Consider the following 24,409-nt stretch of genomic DNA (forward strand, 5'->3'; position numbering starts at 1 on the left):
TCCATATGAAACGTGAACGGTGAACTACCACAAGTCTCGTGGAAAATCACATTGGGCTCGAAATATCGTGACAAATTGAAGCCAAAAGGAGCTAACCACTGTACGAGCACAGAGGCAGATATGGCGAATTGTTTTAAGGAAGCAATTGGGCCAATATTGCGCACTAAAAGGAGGCTTCAATCTGTTCAAATTGCGTCCATATTCGGAGCAGCAATTACGGTATCGCCGTGCCGCCAACCAACATCGCCAGCGGCAAGCATCTGGCGCGTCAGACAGCAATATCATCAACAGCGCAAGCAAGGTAAGTCGTTCTTTTACATTAATCGGTATAAGTTGGTTAGTGAGCTGCTCTCAGTGGTTCTTCAAGGTTTTCTTGCTCCACCTTACTGCGCTAAGTGAAATTAAGCAGCTAAGAGCACGATTTTTAGCTCCAGTGTTATTTTTTTTGCGGGGTAACGTGAAGTAAGGAATACACACCTACACTTTACCACTGACAAATTAGCGAACAGTCAATTGGTATACAGTTTGGTTAATTGCGCAGTGATTTTGGGGTGCTGGTTGCCAACGCGCTAACCGAATCTAAAAGCTTTAACCTACCCATGTAGCCAAGGATTCAACTTTAATTTAAAATAAAAGTTCTGGTGCTCTTTCTAACAGACGAAATTTTCTTTTCCAGCTCCTCCATCCGGTTCTAATTGCGCTACCATTGCAGCGTTTCTACAACGGCATAACTCGGCTGCCTTTACCGCAGCACGTCCATCGAGCGCGCAATAGCGCGCAACACCTCGCAACTCGGGTGCCGCTCTAGGAGCGCACCTACGACGCGCAATACTACCGCCACCACAACAGCGCCCATACGGCGCACAATAGCTCGCAGTACCGCGCGATCACGCGTGCCGCACTAAAGGTACACCTAAAACAGCACGTCCATCGAACGCGCAATAGCGCACAACACCGCGCAATCACGCGCAACGCGGGTGCCAGTCTAGGAGCGCACCTAAAGCATCCACGCCAGCATCCAATGCGCAATAGCGCGCCACATCCGCGCACCTACAACGCGCCACAACGACTGCCATACCACAGCACGGCAACAACATCCGCCGCAGCAGCGGGACAACAACACGCGACATCAGCAAAGCGCGACACGAACAGAACGCGGCAGTGATAACATGTACAATTTGAATGAAGATCAATATGGAATGTGATAAAAACAAAAAAAAAACGTACGTTACTTGCAAGTTATAATATGAATGTAAATTTAGCAATTTCAGCAACACACGAAATAGAGCTTCTGCACGAGCGTTTGTGTGGTTTTCCCCAACTGTCAAAATTTTTCCTTGCGGTTGGCACAGCAAAACTCTATTCGTACACCATGCCGAAAAAGTAACCGATTGCCACTGGCTCTATATCAGAATATTGATAATGTTGCCGCCAAAACGCTTTAGTGCAAAGGAAAACGTAGCTGTCAAACTATCAAGTCACCGCAATAGGTGCGAAAATACAAGCCCGGATATAAATTGCTCTCTATATTCTAACATTTGTGTCAAGATATAAACTCAATCCTGTGAAGACGGGCAGTTACAGACAGCTGTCACAACTATCACTAGCCTCTACCTTCGATTCGACTGTCATCGATATTAATAATGATATCCTTATGTATCGCTTCTTAGTAAAATGCACCATTGGATTTCGAAGTTAGAAATAATATGACAGTTTTCAAAAAAGTAGGAAAACAGACCTGCAGGAACTAGTGACCATCAGCGACAACTGTCCGCAAGGAACACAGCTATCGTCAAAATGGCAGACCTTCCATGCGGTTTTAGCGTTGCCGTACGCTATAGAAAAATATGAGATGGTGAAATTTCTGACATGCTACCGGGTGCACTATACGCCGAAAGATAAAGTATTTATAGTTTGGGCGGCGAACAGTAACCCATAACAATATACCACAAGCCAATGAGGGACATATCTAGGAATACACTTGGATAGGAGACTAACTTGGCGCAAACACATATCAACCAAGATTACATAAATGAAGATAAAGTCAGCTAGCGTGAACTGGCTTATAAACAGTAAATCAAAACTGAAACTAGATTATAAAGTACTTGTATATAATATAGTCATTAAGCCTATATGGATGTATGGTATTCAACTATGGGGTAAGACCTGTGCAACCAACATTGACAGGATCCAAAGATTCCAATCTAAAATGCTACGGGCCTTAACGGGAGCACCGTGTTATGTCCGCAATGAAAATATACATAGGGACCTTGGTATACCGATGGTTAAATCTGTAATCGTCAGCAGCAGAGAAAAGTATAAAATAAAACTGCGTAACCACCCAAATCCACTGGCAAGTGGCCTGAGCAACACAACAAATATAACACGCCTGCGAAGAAGAGATCTACCAGCCTTTCGTTGAGCGACGTTAAACCAACTGGGATCAACCCCAGGGTTTGAGCTATATTATTGTAAATTAGACGTAAGATTTTTAAACTTGATGTTAGGCTTAATTGATGTAAAATAAGTAGATCCAACAAATAAATGCAAGTATAATTAAAAAAAATAAAAAATTTAACCATGGCGCAATAAAATTACGGAATGTCAGCAACATAATCTTAATATTTCGGTACGAGTTTTAGGCCATTTGGGCACGCTTTCAATTACGGTTGCCAGACGTACTGCTTTTGGGAGTACACGTACTCCTTTTTATTGCAATGTACTCCCTTGTACTCCCAAAAAAAATATATGGAAATGTACTCCTTTATTAGTTTAGTACTTCTTTTGTTCTCCTTTTTCCAGCTATTAATATTTTATCATATGCAGGGTGTAAAATAATAACTCTCGCACAGTTTTTTTTTGTTTTTAATAAAAGGGACCTTATAGATTTTGCGAAAATTTTATTAGGTTTTTAAATTTTAACCTTCATTTGGGTTTACAAGCGGGTTTGGGAGAAAAGTGCAAGCGGCACGCAAGTCTTCGTCGGTTACTTTGTTACATATCTTCTAAATATAGGCTAATTTCCCCCATTTGGGTCCTTTATACTCCGTCTTTTGNCTCGCACAGTTTTTTTTTGTTTTTAATAAAAGTAACCTTATAGATTTTGCGAAAATTTTATTAGGTTTTTAAATTTTAACCTTCATTTGGGTTTACAAGCGGGTTTGGGAGAAAAGTGCAAGCGGCACGCAAGTCTTCGTCGGTTACTTTGTTACATATCTTCTGTAAATATAGGCTAATTTCCCCCATTTGGGTCCTTTATACTCCGTCTTTTGTCCAACATAAGGCCTCATACTCAGCAAACGAAAAGACTCCGAACCGGTGACTAGGAGTGCATTCATACGACCAACCCTTTTTTTTATACAAAGTCTAAGAAAAAGTACACCTATAACCGGTCGTCTTCACATGCTTGAAAATCTCGCTTGCGTTCTGCTTTTTTCTCTCGCAAGCGAGATAGAGTTTTGTTGACTGGGCATTTGACAGCATACTTTTTCATTTGTAAAATGTCGCCAAACAAAAAGGTTCAAGCCTTGCAGGCTCTTAAAAGTTTGAGAAAATTAGAAAATCTGCATAAAGAGATGTATACTATTTTCAAATGAAAAATGGCTGCCTCTAAATTTGTATTTGCCTCCAAAATAAACGACGTTGCTACTCTGAAGAATTCTGCGAAATGAGAACATAGCTGTCAAACAACAAAAATGACAGTTGAAAGTAAGCGAGAGCTCGCATACCGCTCGGTATGCGAGAAAAAGCATGCTTCGTACTTTTTGCGGTCTACACGTGCGGTTTCTCGCATGCGTCAACCTGGAAAATGCAAATAAGGATTAAAATTTTAAAACTAATTAATAAAATTAATGTAAAGTATTTACAAAGTTAACAAAAAAAAATACTCTTTTTAGGCAATATCTATAAAGGACCCTTTTATTTTTCAATAAACCTGTGCGACAGTTATTATCTTACGCAGTGTACTTTGCCATTCATATTGTGGCAAGCACTACTTAGTAAGCAAAGTTATGTGTGATAGTGAAAAGGTGTAGGCATGGTCGTAGCAAGGTAGGTGCAGAGCGCTCGGGTATAAACATCAGAAAAATATTAAATTAATTATAAGGCTTAAATTAAAAAACTGCCCATATATTCAGAAAGAATTTGGAATTCTTTTGTAGAATTTAGTTGGGGAAAATTTCCTATAAGGGCGGTCATTGAAGAGGTGGTGAGCGAAGGAAAGTGGGCGTGGCACCCCCGACCACCTAGGCGCCCTATGGGTCCCTAGGGACGCCTTAGAAAAATCGCCAAATTTCAAAATTTGGTGCCACGCCCACTCCCCGTTTGATCACCATCTCTTTAACGACCGCCCTTATTGGAAAGCCTGCTCATTTAGTTATTTATTTTTAACATTTATTGTTGTTTTGAAAAAGATTTCTAAAATATCTTTGTTTATTTGTACCTAATTAATGGTAATTTGTAACAATAAATTGCACAATAAATTAAAAAAAAATTGTACTCCTTTTTTAGGTCTTGTACTACTTTTTTTAAATGTAATCCTTTCTCCGTTTCAAAATTTGGCAACCCTACTTTCAATACGCTTTTCTACTTTCACATCACCATTTTATTATCACCATTCGTCAAAATATATTTACAATTTTTACAAATGTTCTAAAAACGAACACTACACAACAACTGTGGAATGCATTTTTGACATTTCGAATACGATTTATTTTCTATGAGAACTTCTAAATTTCGATAGGATTGCATAACATCTTTCAAACTTGGAATCGGAAATACAAATCGAAGATAAATCAATTTCGATCGAATCCAGAACAGCCCTGAATATTTTTACCTTCTTCTTCTTTTTACCTACCGAAGGAAAATGAGACTACCAATTTGGCCAAAACGGCAACGCTGATAGCAGATCTACTTGTAGTCAGTGTGACCGTTTTGCTCCAAGTGGATCAAAAGGGATACATTTTTGGAGAGCTACTTTTTTCAATTTTGATACTTTTCCAAATACAAAAGAAAAAAATCTATAAATTTGTATGCATTACAAAACATGTCGTGCACCTGTGGCAACGTACATCCAAAACTTCATTGTCGTTCACTGAACGAACCTTTCATGTACTGTGATTCATGGTCCATGCCGAAAAACGTCAAAATGTGAATAAACGAACAGTATCATAGCGTTGCATTTTTTCGCTATGTTCAATAATAAAAATTAGCTCTTGGTACTCGGCAACTCGGTGCTCGGTAAGGCCCTGTTTGCACAGGAAAACACCAATGTCGTGATAACCATGTCACAAAATATATAATGGATCCCGCCTATTTCTCATGGGCTGCAATATATGTCAGTGCTTGCTTGACATCTATTGCAGGCAATTTTATAGTTTGAAAGCCATATTTTCACTTGAAAGAAAGCGTGCTGGTGGTAACATCGATGAAATATTAATATTAAATCAAAATAAGAATCTGTTCCTTATTTGGATTATTTATGATAACGTTTTAGGAAGTTATTCAGCAAGTTTTTTTAGGATTTAAAAGTTTTTAAACACCAAAATTAAGAGAATGTTGTCTGGTGGCGTCATGCGGCAAATGCTTATACACATCAAAACCTTACAGTGCAAAAAAAAAACATAAACAGATGCAATCATACTGCTCGTCAAAATGACAGTTGGTAGGCCATCGGTGTTTGCATGTGGAGTTTTGCGGTAAATTTCCCCCATGTATTTTGTTTGTGTAAAATTATTTAAGTATCGGTTTACCGGTTACCGAATTATCTTGGTGGAAGCTTGATATTTTTTCTGGTAGTTGGTAAACTGCAATCAGCTGTACGATTTTCATCCAATTTTGAATCCGCCTGCTGCCGAAAGGCATAACGCATTTGAGTAAATAAAATTCCTTAATTCCTAATTTATAATCGGCTGTAGATAAACATAGTTTACCAGACTAAAGGAGTGGCAATGCTAGCTCTTTTTCTATGCATTTTGCTGTCAAAATGCGAAATCGAAAGTCTACTTTCCCGTGTAAACCGTCAGAAAGTCCTTTTTGCATATCTGCAGAAATCACTTTCGGCAATAAAAATAGCATGTTAAATTGTTTTGGAAAATGGTTTTTCATAACAAATATTGTTTATATTCCAAATTGATGCTTTGATACTTATATGAAAAAAAGTGATACATATTGATACCTTTGAAGTATCTTTTCTGCCAAAATTTTTCACAAGCCCGCGGTCACACTGCTTGTAAAAGGTCAAGGTGAATTTATACAAGGTGGTGTTACTGGCGAATTTAGATTACAACAACGACAACCACATGTATTTTGTATTGCGGGTGTTATGTCAAATTTCTATTCGCTCCAAAGTTTACATGTATTTTGTTATTGCTTTTGATGGGTGTGCTTTCCAATCAGTAAAAGCAAAAACAAAATACATGTAAGGCGAAGAAATCAGCTGATTTTACAACACCCCCTTGTATAAATTCGCCCTGGTGGTGTTACTGGCGAATTTAGATTTTCGCCGCGGTACTGCTGAATGTGTTTGTGTAATATGAATTCGCATTGTTTACAACAAACACGTCATTTTGACATTCAGCAGTACCGCGGCGAAAATCTAAATTCGCCAGTAACACCACCTTGTATAAATTCGCCTTGTATAACAGATCATATTCAAACAGGTTGTGTATTATGGGCGTGTGTTAATCGGTAACAAGTTCTGTGGGGAACGCTGGTGAATGATTTTTTTACTATGGTGAGACAGTTTTGCCAATCTGCTGTGTGAAACTAAATCTTTTTTGACAGTAGTAAATTGTTGACAACCGCAGAAAAAAAATACCATGAATTGAGGTGAAATAAATATTTAAAAAAAATACCTACCACATTGATTGCAATTCATCAATTTAAGCTTTGGATCAATTTAGTTTTAATCAATTTGGGGCAGAAAAATTATACACATCAACAATCTTTACAGTTGTTAAAATTTTCTATACATTTGTCAAAAATTTCACTAGCCTCATGAGCTTTTGCTCAAATTTTTTTCACCTCATACTTGTCAAAAATTTACTCACAGCGAACTTTGTTACCAATTCACACACGCTCTATGTACACAACAACACTAGCTTTGTTTCTTTACCTTTCTAGCAGATCATTATCAGGAAGAAGAATGGGAAAAACTACAGGATACAGGCGAGTGAAATATAGAAATAGTTCAGAAACGAAAACTAGCAGAAACTGGCAAGTAAACACCTGACCGATGTTTTTGACAACTGAAAATATTTGGTGCGATTTTTTTAATCGCATTTAATGTTTCGAAATTATTCACTTACTTACGTTTGAACCACTATGTCAATATTTAATAAGTCGCTCAGTTTTATTAAAAAAAAATACCAAAATATGTAAAAAGAAACAAGTAAAAGTAAATGATTGGCTGTTTGGGCTAAGCACAACACGTTGAGTGGCGGAAAGTTGCCAATTGTTGAGGTGAGCGGAACTACTCTACTGTGTGTTTCTAAGACAAAAAGTCAACGGTTTTACAACAGTTTATGAACCCGTCCACTGAGCGGGAAAGCAAAATTTTCAAAATTACGAAAGTCACATACTTTTTCTCAAATTCAATTGCGAATGGCTGCTTGTTAATCGGCCGGCAGTGGTATTCTGGCAATCGCTACGCAAATTTTTCATCGCCGAAGTTTTCTTAATGAAAAGCAGTGGGGCCTAAAAGTGTACAGCAGGAAAAAGTAATAGCAGCAAAGTGTAATCAACCAAATCTGACAGTATGAGAGGCACGGAACTAGCTGTTGCATGTTGTTAGGCGCGTCTGCTATTTGTTTGGAGATTTTTAGCGAGAAAAATTAGCGATAGCAAAAGTTGGAATCCGGCTGCAGAGATCTGTATAAAGCTGGAACTCCATAGACAAGCGGATGCGTGCGTTTGACAGTTGAGTTGTATACCCATGTTCTTATGGGATGAACTACATAAGTACGCGCGTAAGCGCAGAGGACGGACAAAAATTTTAACATGAATTAGAATACGCATTCGATTGCGCACAAGGTTGAATTTTCTCAACTTTAACCTCTTGTGTTCGGGCGACAGCTGAATTTTTCGCCGTGGAGAGTATAACGTCAAAGTTATGTGTTTTTAGTAGTTAGCGTAATTTTTTACTTATATGCGGCTAACACTACCTTGTGCAAATGCGCCTATCTGTAAAGAAATAAAGCTACTGTGTGGTGCATTCAATATTAATTTTTTGGTGAATTCTTTGGACCACTGTCAATTACTCAAAGAATGTCGGGTGAATAATTTCAATGACATTTGTTAACGTTGAGCTATTTGTGAACCAAATGAAAAAAGAGGTGCATTTTAGGAGCTGGTGTAGTTTTTGCACTAATCTCAATGAATAAATAGTACCAAAATGTTACAGGTAGAATTTTGATTTGAAAGAAATACTTGTGGAATAACAAATACACCAAAATATAATTTTTTTATTTAATCTAATCAGATTTATACCAAAATCCATAAATTTACACCAATTTGCTACTTAACACAACCAAATTAGTAGTAATGAGCGATATATAACTACCGGTGATTTTAACAGTTGATTTAAAAATCGATTATATTGACTGCTACTGCCAGGCCACAATATCAGTGATTGGTGATTTTTCTACTCACATGATATTTCGCTGGTTGCGAATGGTGATTTTTCTCTATCATGCTAGAAATGGTGATCTTACAATTTTTAATTAGTCATTGTGAATATGCTCGTATGTACACATATTACGTTTCTCACTATCGTCCCACGGTTGTTTTAAATGGTCATTTTCAAGTAAGCAGTTTGATTTGCTTGATCGCGTTATTTGCGTTTCAGTTTTTATTTCAAAATTTGTATCAGCGAGTAAAGATGGCTGCAAATATTAATAAAAAACGAAGTGAAATATGGCAATGTTTGAGCGAATAAATGAAACTTTTCGTCTTTTCCCTACACTAATTTTTTCGACTGAAATCCCTACGGTACATGTACCAACACTGATTTGTCCTCATTTATTAGAACTATTACATTATTAGAACTACTATCTGTGTTATTAAAAGAACTAGCGATCGCAATACCCATTAAAAATCACTGTGATTTAAAAATCTCAATCACTCTTTTCACTGATAGGGAAAAGTCGCTATTTCGCCCATCACTACAAATTAGTATGGAACCACCTCTGAGGTACCACCTTTCCTAAAAAAAAAGAATTATAGAAATGGGTTGACGTTGTCCAAATTCATGCGGTAACATACATAAAAAAAAATATTCCGACAAACTGATAACCTCCTGAAGTCGGCTAAAAATAATAATACAAGTTAAAATAACTATATACACAATATACTATTGCGTAACTTTATTTTCACCAAGTTTAGCAGACTAAATAAAGTTACAGGTCTGCATTACATCAAGGTAGTGAAAGTAAATAAAGTGCCAATTTCGCCTGATCGGAAAACATATCGTTGCCACCTGCACCCGTATAAGTTTGAACTTCTGCCCAAAACATCATTGTATTACTTATATTATGTCATTATTTTTTCTATGATATCATCACTGTAATTAAAATGCTTTAGAAGATCTTCTATCTCCTCATGCGATGCACGTAAAACATTGCCTACTGGAAACATATTAACTTTTTTAATCGTATCGAAATTCTCTGGTAAGTTTAAATGCATATGTATGTACTATATTGTATAAGGGAAAAAGCTAAAAATCCGTCCAAACATTTTTCAAAAAGCTGAATTTCCCGCTTCCCGCAATTTCTCATTACCTGCCGCAAAATGGACTTCGAAAAAGCCAGATTTCACGGGAAAAGAGCTAAATTGGCAGCCCTTACTCCAACCAACTATAAATCGTTATTGTTCGCCACTATGAATGAGCACTATTTCTTACCTATAATTAATGTAAACTTTATTGATTTATTATTACAAAAAAAATTTGGTGGCTTTTTATGATTTTCAAATATTTTTGATAAATAGACTACAAGTCCAGTTAGAAATTTTTTCTATAGATAAAAAATTTGTTTTTTGTTATTTCTATGGCCTTATAATAATTATATTCAACAATTTATATGAGCTCGAGGCCGTTTTCAGTGAAAACTTATTGTGGAAAAGCAACAATAATTTGAACAAATGGTAGAAGTGATAGCTATTTCGGAAATCACCACATTTCCTCATCAGACTTCTTTCAGTAGGATTCGAACCGACGATCACCACTGACTCAGCCAGTTGCCTACGCACTGTGCTAAGTTTGTCTTGTTAATTCTTGTTGCTTATTTTCCACTATTTCACTTTGCTAAGCCAACTACAATCAAGCGCAGCTATTCCGCTGCAATTCACTTGATCATGTGGTTGTTGGTTTTGTTGGTTTTTGCTAATAATTCTATTTTTAGAATGCTTAACTTTTAGGTGTGCTCGTCCTTAAGTTATTTGTTTTTTGTTATTTTTTGGCCTTTTAACAATTATATTCAACAATTTTATAATGAGCTCGAGGCCATTTTTTAAATGAAAATTTATTGTGGAAAAGCAACAATAATTTGAAAAAATGGTAGAAGTGATAGCTATTTCGGAAATCACCACATTTCCTCATCAGACTTCTTTCAGTAGGATTCGAACCGACGATCCCACTGACTCAGCCAGTTGCCTATGCACCGTGCTAAGTACGCCTTGTAAATTATCGTTTGCTTTTTTCCACTATTTTCATTTTTGTTATGCCAACACAATCAAGCGCAGCTATTCCGCTGCAATTCACTTGATCATGTGGTTGTTGGTATTGTTGGTTTTTGCTAATAATTCTATTTTTAGAATGTTTAACTTTTAGGTGTGCTCGTCCTTAAATTATTTTTTTTTTTTTTTTGTTATTTTATGGCCTTATAACAATTATATTCAACAATTTTTATGAGCTTGAGGCCGTTTTAAGTGAAAACTTATTGTGGAAAAGCAACAATAATTTGAAAAAATGGTAGAAGTGATAGCTATTTCGGAAATCACCACATTTCCTCATCAGACTTCTTTCAGTAGGATTCGAACCGATGATCACCACTGACTCAGCCAGTTGCCTACGCACTGTGCTAAGTTTGTCTTGTTAATTCTTGTTGCTTATTTTCCACTATTTCACTTATTATTATTGTTGCTTTTCCGCAATAAGTTTTCACTGAAAACGGCCTCGAGCTCATAAAAATTGTTGAATACATAGATAAAAAAGTTAACACTACAGCCTTTGGCAATATATGTACTTTTCATAAGGCTATTGCTTACCCTTTCGGTTTTAAGTTTTTACCCCGCATCTAGCACCTGCTTGCCCGCGCTGCTGCGCGCGAGTTGTTCTGTCGCCCAACCCTATTCTAGAGAAACTGGAAAAAGAGGGCTGCCGGGTGATCGTTTATGTAGATGATGTGGAACTTTTGGTTAAGGAACGATTTCTACACACCCTTTTTGATCTGGCTCAAGGTTACCTGTACAAGATAACTAGGTGGGCGATCAACGGCGGCTGTCGTGGAAGCTTAACATTGAGGAAAGGGCAGGAAAGGTGTCGGTTGCCTTGTGCTGATGTAGGGGAGCTATCGGTAAAAGGTGGGTCTCTCGCCCAAATTAATTCATTAGCTATAGGAAATCAGATTTAAGCCTATATTGTTTGAAAAACCTTGTCTGGTGGAACTCACTAGAGAAGGCTGCACTTAAAACAGGAATTAGCAGAGCATTAGGAACCACACCTACACTGGCGCTTAACATACATATCGTCGCCTCAGAAAACGGATCACGATTTTGGGATTTTGATGCAGATTTACTAAGTTGGACATGCTCTTTCGATTTCTGCAATCCATTTTTTTTTATCTCCATTAGTTTTTGAGATATTTCGTGCGCATTTTGTCGTATGTTACATAATATTAATGATTGGGTATGCCTTTTGTTGTATGTGCTGAAAATGCGTCACATACGACAAATTCCCATACAAACGTACCTTTTTTTTAATCATAAAACGTTTGTCGTATGTGGCACATACGACAAATTCCCATACAAATGTAATCTTTTTTTAATCATAAAACATTTGTCGTATGTATCGCAAAACTTTGAACTTACGACAATTGGATGGTCCTCTACTATAACGATACAATTAAAATTGAAAATTAAACTAAGTAACTAATTTTAAAATTTTAAATTTTTAAATTTTAGCTTGCACTGAGTCTCCAATGAAATGAAAGAGATAAAAATGTACAAAAGACTGAATTTAAGTATTGTTTTTTGTTTTTATATAAAGAAAACGTATGTTCGTAACATATTTACAGCATAAGAGATGTACAGATTTTTTTATTAAATACATGATTATGTTTTTGTTATGTTTTTTCTAATAAGTAATCATTATTTAATAAATATGTCTGTTTTTTTCATCAAATTATACCATCGTCGTTGAAATAGATACTTTACTATTGTCGTATGTTCTGTGGACAAAACAAAGTGGTGAGTAAACGCTACTTACGACAAATGTATACGGAATGAAAAGTAAATTTTCTCATTAACGTTAAGAGATATTAAATGTAAAAATATGGGAAATCAAAACTAATAACACCAACTACGTCTCCTTCAAAAGTTACAAAAATCTACCGTACAGTTTCGGATTAATTCGACCTTAAACTTCAAAGTCAATTTTCTCAAAACCGTGTTTTGTAACATTCGACATCCGTTTTCTGCGCCTGCGGATATTGCAGACAGAATTGTCGCAGCACGAACTGCTATTAGGCTAAGGGAAACCGGGTCCTTTTGTGACATAAAAAAAGGAAAAGAAGACATTTCTCTGCTACAGAAAATGTTTTTATGGGACACTTTAAAACACGTTACGTCCCAAGGGCTAGTGATGGGGGTTCTGACAGGTCATTGTGCGATTGGTACTAAGCTGTACATCATTTCTCTACTACAGAAAATGTTTTTATGGGACACTTTAAAACACGTTACGTCCCAAGGGCTAGTGATGGAGGTTCTGACAGGCCATTGTGCGACTGGTACTAAGCTGTACATCATTGAGCTATAAAATAGTTGGTCACATTAGCCATGACACACACGACGGTAGAACTGAGATACTATCGATAGTACCGCCACTCGATAGTTTTCGATGCGATAGTTGAAAACATCGATAGTATCGAGAGTACTATCGTCGTTAACCACATTATGTAATAGTGTTCAATTGAAATCCTCAATTCTCTGAAAATTTATAAAAAGAAATAAATTACTCTGTAAATTACACATATTTTTTTTTATTTGAATGAATCAAAAGGAACTTTTTATAAAAATAGAATAAACTTATTAATTTATCAGTACATCTGAGTTAGATATGTATGTATACTTATGTACATACATACATTTCTATGTACTTGAACAGGCAACATCTGAATTTGTTGTATGGAAAAATGAAATTCGGATTTTGTTTATCCCTTTTCAAATGCAAGGGAGTGAATGTGGTTATAGTAATACATTTTTAGTACTAGAAAACAAAAAATATTAGTTTAAATTTACAACTCAAGGACAAGGGAAATTATTCAACTTTTACCATATTATTAGAAAACGAATAAAGTGCTGGTAAAAATAACATTTTTACCTGTTTTGACTATTTCTTTGTCTATTTAATGTTTATAAATTTTTTGTAGATGTTGTACAAAACATAAAAAATACAACAAAATTTCATTAAAATTACAAGATTTATAATTAAAATTTCCATAAAAAATTGTATTTGGAGTTATATAGCATAACAAATTTTAATATATATATAATTCTGTGCAAGTTTGTAGTCACTAAAAATCCCAATGATTCTTAGTATTTTTTTGGTGACGGCCCAGCAAAAAACACGATTACCACAGAAACGAAAGTGGAAACAAGCTAGGCGATGGGAATCGCTTACCCTTTCGCTTCAAGAAGGCATTATTTTTACATGGGCATGTCATTGGCCGTAAGCCCTTAACCGCACCATTACCTTCGAACGAAGGGAGAACGCATGAATAAACAGAATCAACAGAAGCGAATAAAGAATGCCTTACAGAGAACTAATGTAGAATGCCTAGATAAGTACATACTTATTTATATTAAATTGAAATCAGAAAATGTCTTAAAAGATTAAAATTAATCAAAATTTTTATAAATCAGTTTATATACATACATATGTATGTATTTAGGTATTTAGATTTAACTTAAAAATCGGTATGTACAATAAAGTGGTCCAAAAATGTATGTAAAAAAATAAGGTCGGATTTTTAATGCCGCCACCCCTATGATTGTTATATACCAAAAAAATATACCCATTCTTGAAAATCAATATTTTTCGATCGGAAAACTTTACTTATCTTCAGGAGATTCTCAGTAATAATACTCAATTGTTTCTTTAACAATTTTTTCATGGTAACTATATTTTATAGGTCCTCCAAAGGCCTTAGAAAATGCAATGGGGGGGCCAATAATAAATCTTTAATCATAAAAAATGGTTAAATAAACAATTTGATATTAATACTCGAAATCTTCTGAAAAGAACCACAGTTTTCCGGTCGAAAAATTTTGATTTTCAAGAGTTTTATACCATTTCTACGAAAAATTGTTTTTTCTCCATATAAAATACATGGAAAACTTTGAGCGCTTTGAGCACTCCCTAAATATTTCTTGATTTCAAAATAAAAAATAGGGGTATATTTATTCGATATAGATCAATCCTAGGGTGTGCATGCATTAAAACTCCGACTTTATTTTTTCGCCCCACTCTAATGTACAAACATGCATATTTAATTAAGCTTAAAATTTTACTTCTTCACTCTTGTACTTCACTTCATTGACTGACTTCAACCTCGCAAATTGAACACAGCAAAACATGATTTTTATGCGAGACAAATTTCCACAGAAAGCAATGGAAGAAAAAGAATTTTGACTACGATGCAGCATTCTACTTTGTATTCCCCGAAATGAAGCAAAGAAGCGAAATAAAAAAAATATTGTAGGACATTCTACTTTGCATTCCCTGAAATGAAGCAAGGAAGCGAAGCAAATAAAATATTGTAGGACATTCTAGTTTGCATTCCCCGAAACGAAGCAAAGAAGTGAATTAAAAACAAGTAAGAAAGTCTAAGTTCGGGCGGAGCCGAACATTAAATACCCGGCGCAAGTATTAAATATATGTTTTCCACCTTTCCGAAAGCTACCGCTACATGATAAGCCGGGGTGTATACATTTTAAGTAAATTAGCGTCCTTAAATTTCGAAATATTGAAATTTCAAGCATATCTGAAATTTACCGTTATATGAAAAGCGGCCTCAATTTTAGTCCGATTTCAACAATTTTCAACGGTTTGCTTTTATGTGGCAAGCACAATAACCATACCGAGTTTGGTACAAATTGCTAGAACGGTTAGCGAGATACATATACGTGATCATAAGTGGGCGGTGCCACGCCCATTTTCCAAAATTTTATCATAAACGTATTTCCTGGCAAAGAATTGTTGCAACCATCATTTTGAATAAATTAAATATTTACTGATTTAACGAGGATTTCGTATTTCTCGAAATTACCGTTATATGGGATGTGGCCAACAACTGTGCCAAGTTTGGAATAAATTGATGCAGCTGCTACGAAGATATACACATGTAACCATAAGTGGGCGTGGCTACGCCCATTTTCCAAAAATTTATAATATTCTTATTTTTCGTCTAAAAATTATTGTAAATATCAATTTTGAGTGAATTATCTTCAGTAGTTACTAAAATATCGCAGTTTTCGTATTTCTGAAAATTACCGTTATATGGGAGGTAGGCGTGGTTATTGTCCGATTTTGCCCATTTTCAATACCATCCGTCCTACGCCCGAAAGAAGTACACGTACCAAGTTTCGTTAAGATATCTTAATTTTTACTCGAGTTATCGTGTGCACGGACGGACGGACAGACGGACGGACGGACGGACGGACGGACGGACGGACGGACGGACGGACGGACGGACAGACAGTCACCGCTTAATCGATTTCTCTTTTCATTCTGATCATTTATGTATACATTTGTCTATATCTATCTCGATTCGTTTTGCCTGTTACAAACAACCGCTATGTGAACAAAGTTATAATACCCTTGTGCACAAGTGCGCTCGCGTATAAAAAATATTATAGGATTTTCTACTTTGCATTCCCCGAAATGAAACAAAGAAGCGAAATAAATAAAATATTGAAAGACATTCTACTTAGCAATACCGGCAATGCCTAAAAGAAGCGAATAAATTCAAAGGCGTTATATCGCTATGCCTTCTAGAACAAGTTACTCCTAAAAGCGATTACCGATTTTCTGCTGGGGGTGTTCTGAATTTCCTTTCATATAAGAAAACTAAATTTACCTAAATAAATTGTGATTTCCTGTAATGTATGAATATTTAAAATCTTACTTTTACTTGAAATTGCCTCGAGACATGAAGTTGCGTCGAGATGTGAAGAGAATATAGCGAAGTTTTGCTGAAGACCGACATCGATAGTCTTCAAAAACTATCGATAGAGGCGATAGTTTTCAACTATCGATAGTATCCCAGCTCTACATGACGGAGCCCGTATTGTTTCTCCACAAATAGAACTTAATGCACAACAACTGGAATCAATGTCTGTTCAAATTACCAAGGAATAAAAATATGTGCTTGTGAAAGCAGATTGTACCATGAGAGAACAGTTATATTTTTTGGCAATTTATATTTCTCCCAATCAACCAGTAAATAAACTTATTGAAGTCCTCTACGAGAGTTTAATAAAATACACACCAAAAGTATCGCGGATATTAAAAAAACTACAATAAAATTCTGATGATTTTAAGTTTGTATTTTAATGTGAGATATGCGTTGGATTCAGCGCTCCCTTTGATTGAGTTCCTCAGCATCAAATTAAAATTAAAAACGCCCAGAAGTCGCACCGAGTAGACAACACGATGCAAAACAATCAGTGATACTATATTCCAATATATATTGATCACATCTCAACTAAAGCGTTTGTTTCATATCTTAGTTACCATTAGTGCTGAAAAAACATCGATATTTACGCGCATCAATGTTTCGATATTTTTGGGAGAGCAACATCGATGTATCGATACATCGACCTTTTTAAATTGCGAATTTTTTAAATGTTGGCTGAATTCATTAACACAGATATGCAAACCATCAGTCTCTTTAATTTCACAACCACACAAGATAAATGAGCTCAATTTGGACTTTGATTTAAAAGAGAGTGATATTTTGCATTATTGTGTTTATAAACACAGCCATTTACATATATTGCTGAAAATTTGTTAAAAGTCTTGTAAATTTCTTAATAATTCATATTAAGATTTCAGTAAAATAGAATTCGAATTATTGGAATCTACGTTCAAAAACACATTTGTATACATACATATACATAAGATGAAAGATTTCCATTGAAAACACACACATAAACACAGTCCTACAAAGAATCTGCGACTTAAAGATTTAAAGTTGTGCTAATACCAGTAACCTAAAGAATTAATAATTTGTATTTAATAAGCTTTATTTATCTATTAAAATTGTGCTCGTAGATTTTCACTTACCTATGTGATGGTTTAGACAAAAACATCGAACATCGAAAAATAAAACATCTGTTTAGGCCTTCAGCCTAAATATTTCAAAAAGCTGGTGCTCCACCCTAATGTCATTTTCTCTATTTGTGTGCGCATGCGTGTGTATATAACTATACATGCGCACGTATGTATACACATACGTATTAACGCGAACGTGGGCCGTTAGCAAGTCCTTCCCGCCGGACAACGAACTTTCGTTAACTTTCCCCTTCTATATCGGTGTTTGTCCGGCGGTCCGCAACTAACGCGATTTAATTTAATCTTTCACTTCTCTTTTGAATCATCAAGGAAGAACACCGGAGCTACCAGCCTCATCGATATTTCCCGCATTAAGGTAATAGACTCAATTGTATAAAAAGAAAACTTGACAAATATATATGACTATTGATTTGAATTAACACTAAATCACTGTCTGTATCCTTTTATTTCTTTTTGCAAATAATGCAAAACCCCTGTGCGTCCGAGCGCTAAAGTCGAGGATGCACATGCGTTTTGACATGGTCCAATCGAAGCCGAGCGATAAATGATCAACGACGTGCATATATATATTACAGACCACAACCACAGCGTACACAGGGAATTATTGTCCAGCAATCACTTTTGCCACAACGTTTTCCGAAAAATCGATTGGTCAAGCCACAGAGATCTAGCGACAACACAACCACACTCAGCTTACTTGCCACTACACCTGCTACATTTGCCAGGACACCAACGAGCGTACAACACATTTGAACCACCAAACACCAATCACTTTTAATTCAAGGTACGTGGTTATAATTTCAATTGCACTTGTTAGAAAATTGCCAAAAAAAAAAAAAAACGTTTTAAATTCAATGCGCGTGTGCAAAATACACAATTCAAGCATTTAATTTGAAGCCACACTGTTAATAATTGAGGTTAGTCTGTGACAACAAGTGACAACAGCGACCACAATTAGGTGTTCTTTGCAACATTAGCATATTCACACATAGTGTCACACAATACTCGTTGGTTTGCTGCTTATTTTTGGAGTCTTGGTTCTAAGTACGTCCGCAAACGGCTACCAAAAATAAGTGCACCTTGCAACCACTCGTATATATATACTCACAACAGTGATCCGTATCACATAATATTGTTAATAACGAATTTCGATTCACAGTCCATAATTCTTAATCTTCATTTTTCTGATCGCTTTTTCACTGCCCCATTAGTTGGGTTAAATTCTTTTGTATATTTGCGAACAATTTGTCACTGTTTCGAGGATACATAACCTCTAAATTTGTTATTTGCATTGAATCAATTGTGGATTTTCACTAAATCACTACGCATAAGCGATTCAACTCCGTATAATGTTGCACATTTTTTAACATATATACATATTTGCTGCTTACGTTACACACATCACGATTTTACCACGTTTATTATTTACACCTTATTGCGTACGTTGCATAGCTTATCAAAGCGCATAGATATTAGTCTGCACAGTTGGGTGGCGAGTCGTTAGTAAACAATAATTCTAGAAAAAAAGGTTTACATTTTAATAAAGTGTATAATATATTTCGCAATATAAACTAATTTGAATCTTTTTAATTCGCTGGATTTCTGGTATACATTTAAGTGGCAAGTTCCGGTGGGTAAAAAATTGGCAACTTCTCTTGCGCATACAACCTCTAATCTTCGATAAGATTAAGTGTGTAAAATCCTATAGATTCTATCTGGGCATTTTAATTATACTTCGTTCAGGGTAAATACATTTAACAATGGAATCGTATATTCTTTTGGCAGAAGCTGTAACAGAGTTCGAATCTGATTATAACAGCAAGACGAATTAAAAGCTTTGTGGGAAAAAACCAAGTCAGCTTACGATAAGCTTATCAATGAGGGATTAACTAAGGATGATGCCAAGGCCATAAAAAAGAAGAATAAGATTTCCTTTCAAAGCTATGTCAGGTGCATGTCAGCTATTGCTTCTCAGGTTGAAATACTAACCAAAGCGACCAAAGGTGTAGAGGATCAGTCCGTCCGGGAACACGATATCCACCTGCCACCGTGCGATACGGATGTGTTCAAGAGCGACTATCTTTCATGGCCAACTTTCCGAGATATGTTCACGGCCATCTACATCTTGAACAAGCGCCTCACCCCAGTTGAGAAACTAGTTCACCTCAACAATAAAACGCAAAAGACATAGTGCGAAAGTGCCCACTTACCCATGAAGGCTTTTCGACAGCCTGGAAAAGCCTGTGTGTGCGATACGAAAGCAAACGTATCTTAGTTAACACACAATTAAAAGTTTTATTTAGCTTAAATACAGTGGAATCTGAGTGTGGTAGCTCAATTAAAAATCTACAGCGCGAGATTAATAATTGTTTATCGTCCCTAAAAAGTCATCAAATTGACATCTCTAATTGGGACGCAATTATTATATATTTGTGTTCAACGAAGCTTCCAGAAAGTACACTGGCTCTATGGGAACAGACCATAGACCAGAAAACTGACATTCCAAAGTGGGAGGATATGGACAGGTTCCTATCCAATAGATTCCAAACTTTGGAAACTCTAGCGGGACTAAAGGGTACAACAGCGGCGAAAGCTCCAAAGCACCAACCCGCACGACACCACCAGGAAGCTGGCACTAAAAGGCTAGGAGCCTTTCAGGCAAGCGTGACCAAGTTCATCTGCCAAATGTGCCAAACTAATGAGCACAAGTTACGCAACTGTCCACAATTCCTCAACAAAACACCTGCTGATAGAATCGATTTTTTGAAAGGCAAAAAATGGTGCCTGAATTGTCTTAGTACTGGACATACTGTGTCAAGATGCACAAACCCATTTAATTGTATCAAGTGCCACTCGCGACACAACACGCTCCTTCATATTGAGACAGCTCAAACAAAGGCAACGACACTTGGGACCTCTTCAGATTCTGCGACTAATTCTGCGTCAACATCCAATCAGGCCCAAGCCAAACGCAATTCAACAAAATCAAACAAGCATACAAGCAAAAACGTGAAGTCTTGCTATGCGAATACAAACACAGGTGTGTTATTAGGGACAGCACGCGTCAACATTTATCTCAATGGTACGAACTATTCCGCTAGAGCACTTATTGATTCTGGTTCAGAGTGTTCTTTCATCACTGAAAGACTAAAACGCAGAATTCACCTGCCGTCAAAGCGTATGCATGCCCAAGTTTCGGGCATCACTAATACAACTACGGCGCAGGTTAAAGAAGCGTGCAACATCGAATTGCGGTCTCCTGTTGACCCGTTGTTCCGCTTAAATACCTCTGTGCTCGTGCTAGCACAACTGACTGGAAATCTTCCTACTTGCCACATTAGTGCAGTGACTAAGCAAGCATTTCCAGATCTGATTCTAGCGGATAAACGATTTTTCGTCAATGAACCCGTAGACCTTGTTCTGGGTGGCGACATATATCCACAAATTATTCTGAGCGGGCTTAAGAAAAACATATTAAACACACTTCTGGCCCAAGAAACAGTATTTGGCTGGATAATAACAGGGCGAACTGATACCTCGAATCCAGGAACGAATATCGTCTCATACTACAGCGAAGTTAGTCTGGACAAGCAACTGAGTGCCTTTTGGGAGCTTGAGGAGATTCCAAGGAACAAAAGCCCTAATGAAGACGACAAGTACTGCGAGGAGCTGTATCAGAAGAAAGGAAGGAAAATACATCGTGTCACTACCATTTAGAAAAGATTTTCTAGGAAATATATCCCTAGGCCCATCCCTTAAAAGAGCATGTTCTCAATTTTACCGGAATGAAACACGGCTGGCCAAGGATCCCGTCCTGCGAAAGGAATACAATAGGGTTCTAGCGGAATATGAAACGCTTGGGCATATGTCGAAAATAACAAATAACCCGCAGACTCGTCCAATAATTATTTTCTGCCGCACCACGCTGTGATAAAGGCAGAAAGTACTTCAACGAGAGTACGCGTGGTGTTCAATGCCTCAAGCCCAACGGCGAATGGCAACAGCCTAAATGACGTACTTTTCCCAGGACCAGTACTTCAGGCAGATCTTCCGATATTAATACTCCGTTGGAGACTGTACAGTTGTGTGTTCAACAGTGACATTGAGAAGATGTATAGGCAAATTCTGGTGTACAACAACCATACTAAGTATCAGAGGATAATTTTTCGCACTAACCCGAATAACCCGATCAGTCTGTACGAATTAAAGACTGTCACGTTCGGTATCAATTGTGCTCCTTATCTGGCTATAAGGACACTTTTACAATTAGCTGACGATGTGCAAAGCTCCCATCCAGTAGCATCTAATATACTGCGAAAATGCATGTATGTCGACGATGTATTATCTGGTGGACACACTATCTATTCAGCAATAAAAGCCAGAGATGAGATATCGGATGTGTTGCAATCAGCCGGTTTTCCACTTCGAAAGTGGACAGCCAATAGCGAGCAAATACTTAATGGCATACCGAAAGCAGATCTACTTAGTGAAAATTTTTTGGCGTTTGAAGATACCAGCGCAGTCAAGGCTCTTGGAATAAGATGGAATGCCCATACGGATCTTTTCTATTTTATAGCAAGGCCATTGGAGTAAAGCGATACTGTTACGAAAAGAGCGATACTAGCCACTCTTCGATCCGCTGGGGTGGCTTGCGCCTATCATAATTGTAGCCAAAATCCTTATGCAAAATATTTGGCTGGAAGGCACAGATTGGGATGAAACTGTGTCTTCGACCACTCTAGACCGATGGCAGAATTTTACTCAACATTATAACGAAATTAATAATATTCGTATACCGCGATGGGTACACTTTTCTCCAACGGATGACATACAAATACACGGATTCTGTGACGCGTCGGAGAAAGCATATGCCGCCTCTGTGTATATGCGTGTCAAAAGAGATAGCAAAGTTTTTATTAACCTGCTTTTGGCAAAAACCAGAGTTGCTCCTGTTAAAACCATATCGCTACCCCGACTGGAACTTTGCGGAGCGGTACTATTGGCGGAAATAGTTGATTCGATAATCAACAATCTCAATTTAGGGCATACCAACATACATCTGTGGACCGACTCCACAACCGTGCTCGCTTGGATTCGCAAGCCTCCGTGTTCATGGTCAACTTTCGTTGCCCATAGAATCACAAAAATTGTAGAGAAAGTCGGAAACAAGAATTGGCTGCATGTGGATTCGGCATCAAATCCAGCAGACTTAGCGAGCAGAGGACTTCCAGCATATGAATTGGTCAACAATTCGTTGTGGTGGCAGGGACCTTCTTGNAGGGCATACCAACATACATCTGTGGACCGACTCCACAACCGTGCTCGCTTGGATTCGCAAGCCTCCGTGTTCATGGTCAACTTTCGTTGCCCATAGAATCACAAAAATTGTAGAGAAAGTCGGAAACAAGAATTGGCTGCATGTGGATTCGACATCTAAACCAGCAGACTTAGCGAGCAGAGGACTTCCAGCATATGAATTGGTCAACAATTCGTTGTGGTGACAGGGACCTTCTTGTTACAAGAAGATAACCCTAAATGGCCCACACAAGAAACAGACTACAGCACAGTAGTTGAGGAAAAAAGAACGCACGTTTATAAACCAAAGTAAATTATACCGATATTCTTGGCCGTTTTTCAGATTTTCCGAGAGCTTTGAGAGTATTATCATATGTTATGAGATTCTCTCAAAGAACTCATCGAAATACGAAAACTTCATTTCAAGAAAAGTCACGCTTAATTTCATCCGATGAAATTAAAGCAACGACACAACGTTTGATAAGAATCTATCAACAGAACTATTACAGTGAAGAATACGGAAAATTGAAAGCAGGAAACTCCATCGACTCCAAGAGTGAACTCCTACCGCTTAATCCGTTCATAGATAAAGATGGCATTATTAGGGCTGGTGGGCGTCTTGGAGCGTCTCAAGACTTAGCGTATAACGAGCGGCATCCAATAATTATTCCTTATAACTGCAGGTTGTCCCGTCTAATAGTGTCCTTTATTCACCAAGTCTCTTTGCATGGGGAAAATCAACTCATGCTTCGCCTTATCCGAACTCAGTATTGGATCCCCAGAGTTAAAAATCTGATCAAATCCACAATCCATAATTGCAAAGTCTGTACGATATACAAAAAACGTACGCAAACCCAGCTTATGGGAATTCTCCCTCAGGAGAGAACCACATTTTCGCGCGCGTTTACGAATACAGGTGTAGATTTTTCAGGACCCTTTGACATCAAAAGTTATAGCGGCCGAGGTTGTCGANAGCGTACAACGAGCGTCATCCAGTAATTATCCCTTATAACTGCAGGTTGTCCCGTCTAATAGTGTCTTTTATTCACCAAGTCTCTTTGCATGGGGAAAATCAACTCATGCTTCGCCTTATCCGAACTCAGTATTGGATCCCCAGAGTTAAAAATCTGATCAAATCCACAATCCATAATTGCAAAGTCTGTACGATATACAAAAAACGTACGCAAACCCAACTTATGGGATTTCTCCCTCAGGAGAGAACCACATTTTCGCGCGCGTTTACGATTACAGGTGTAGATTTTTCAGGACCCTTTGACATGAAGAGTTATAGCGGCCGAGGTTGTCGAATGTCCAAAGGATACGTTTGTCTTTTTGTCTGTTTTTCGACAAAAGCGATTCATTTGGAAGCAACTAGTGACCTCAGCACTCCATCATTTTTAGCCGCATTTGCCAGGTTTGTTGCCAGAAGAGGATGCCCGAAAACATATATTCCGACAATGGGACAAACTTCGTCGGAGCTTTACGATCTTTAAGATCTGAATTTAGGGCATTTATAGCAGATTCGCGTGAAAAAACAGTTTCAAA

The 24,409-nt window shown here is 37.2% G+C and overlaps 1 protein-coding gene across 1 annotated transcript; it reads left to right on the forward strand.

The window, feature by feature from the left end:
• Positions 1-20,086: 20,086 nt before the first annotated feature.
• LOC108366375 (uncharacterized) lies at positions 20,087-21,286 on the forward strand. The gene has a single exon (XM_017620780.1). The coding sequence runs from the start codon at positions 20,087-20,089 to the stop codon at positions 21,284-21,286; it is 1,200 nt and encodes a 399-aa protein (XP_017476269.1).
• The last annotated feature ends 3,123 nt before the right edge of the window (positions 21,287-24,409 follow it).

This window comes from Rhagoletis zephyria, unplaced genomic scaffold (genome assembly GCF_001687245.7).
Source record: "Rhagoletis zephyria isolate East Lansing unplaced genomic scaffold, Rhagoletis_zephyria_1.1 Rzeph_scaffold_02245, whole genome shotgun sequence".
NCBI classification, from domain to species: domain Eukaryota; kingdom Metazoa; phylum Arthropoda; class Insecta; order Diptera; family Tephritidae; genus Rhagoletis; species Rhagoletis zephyria.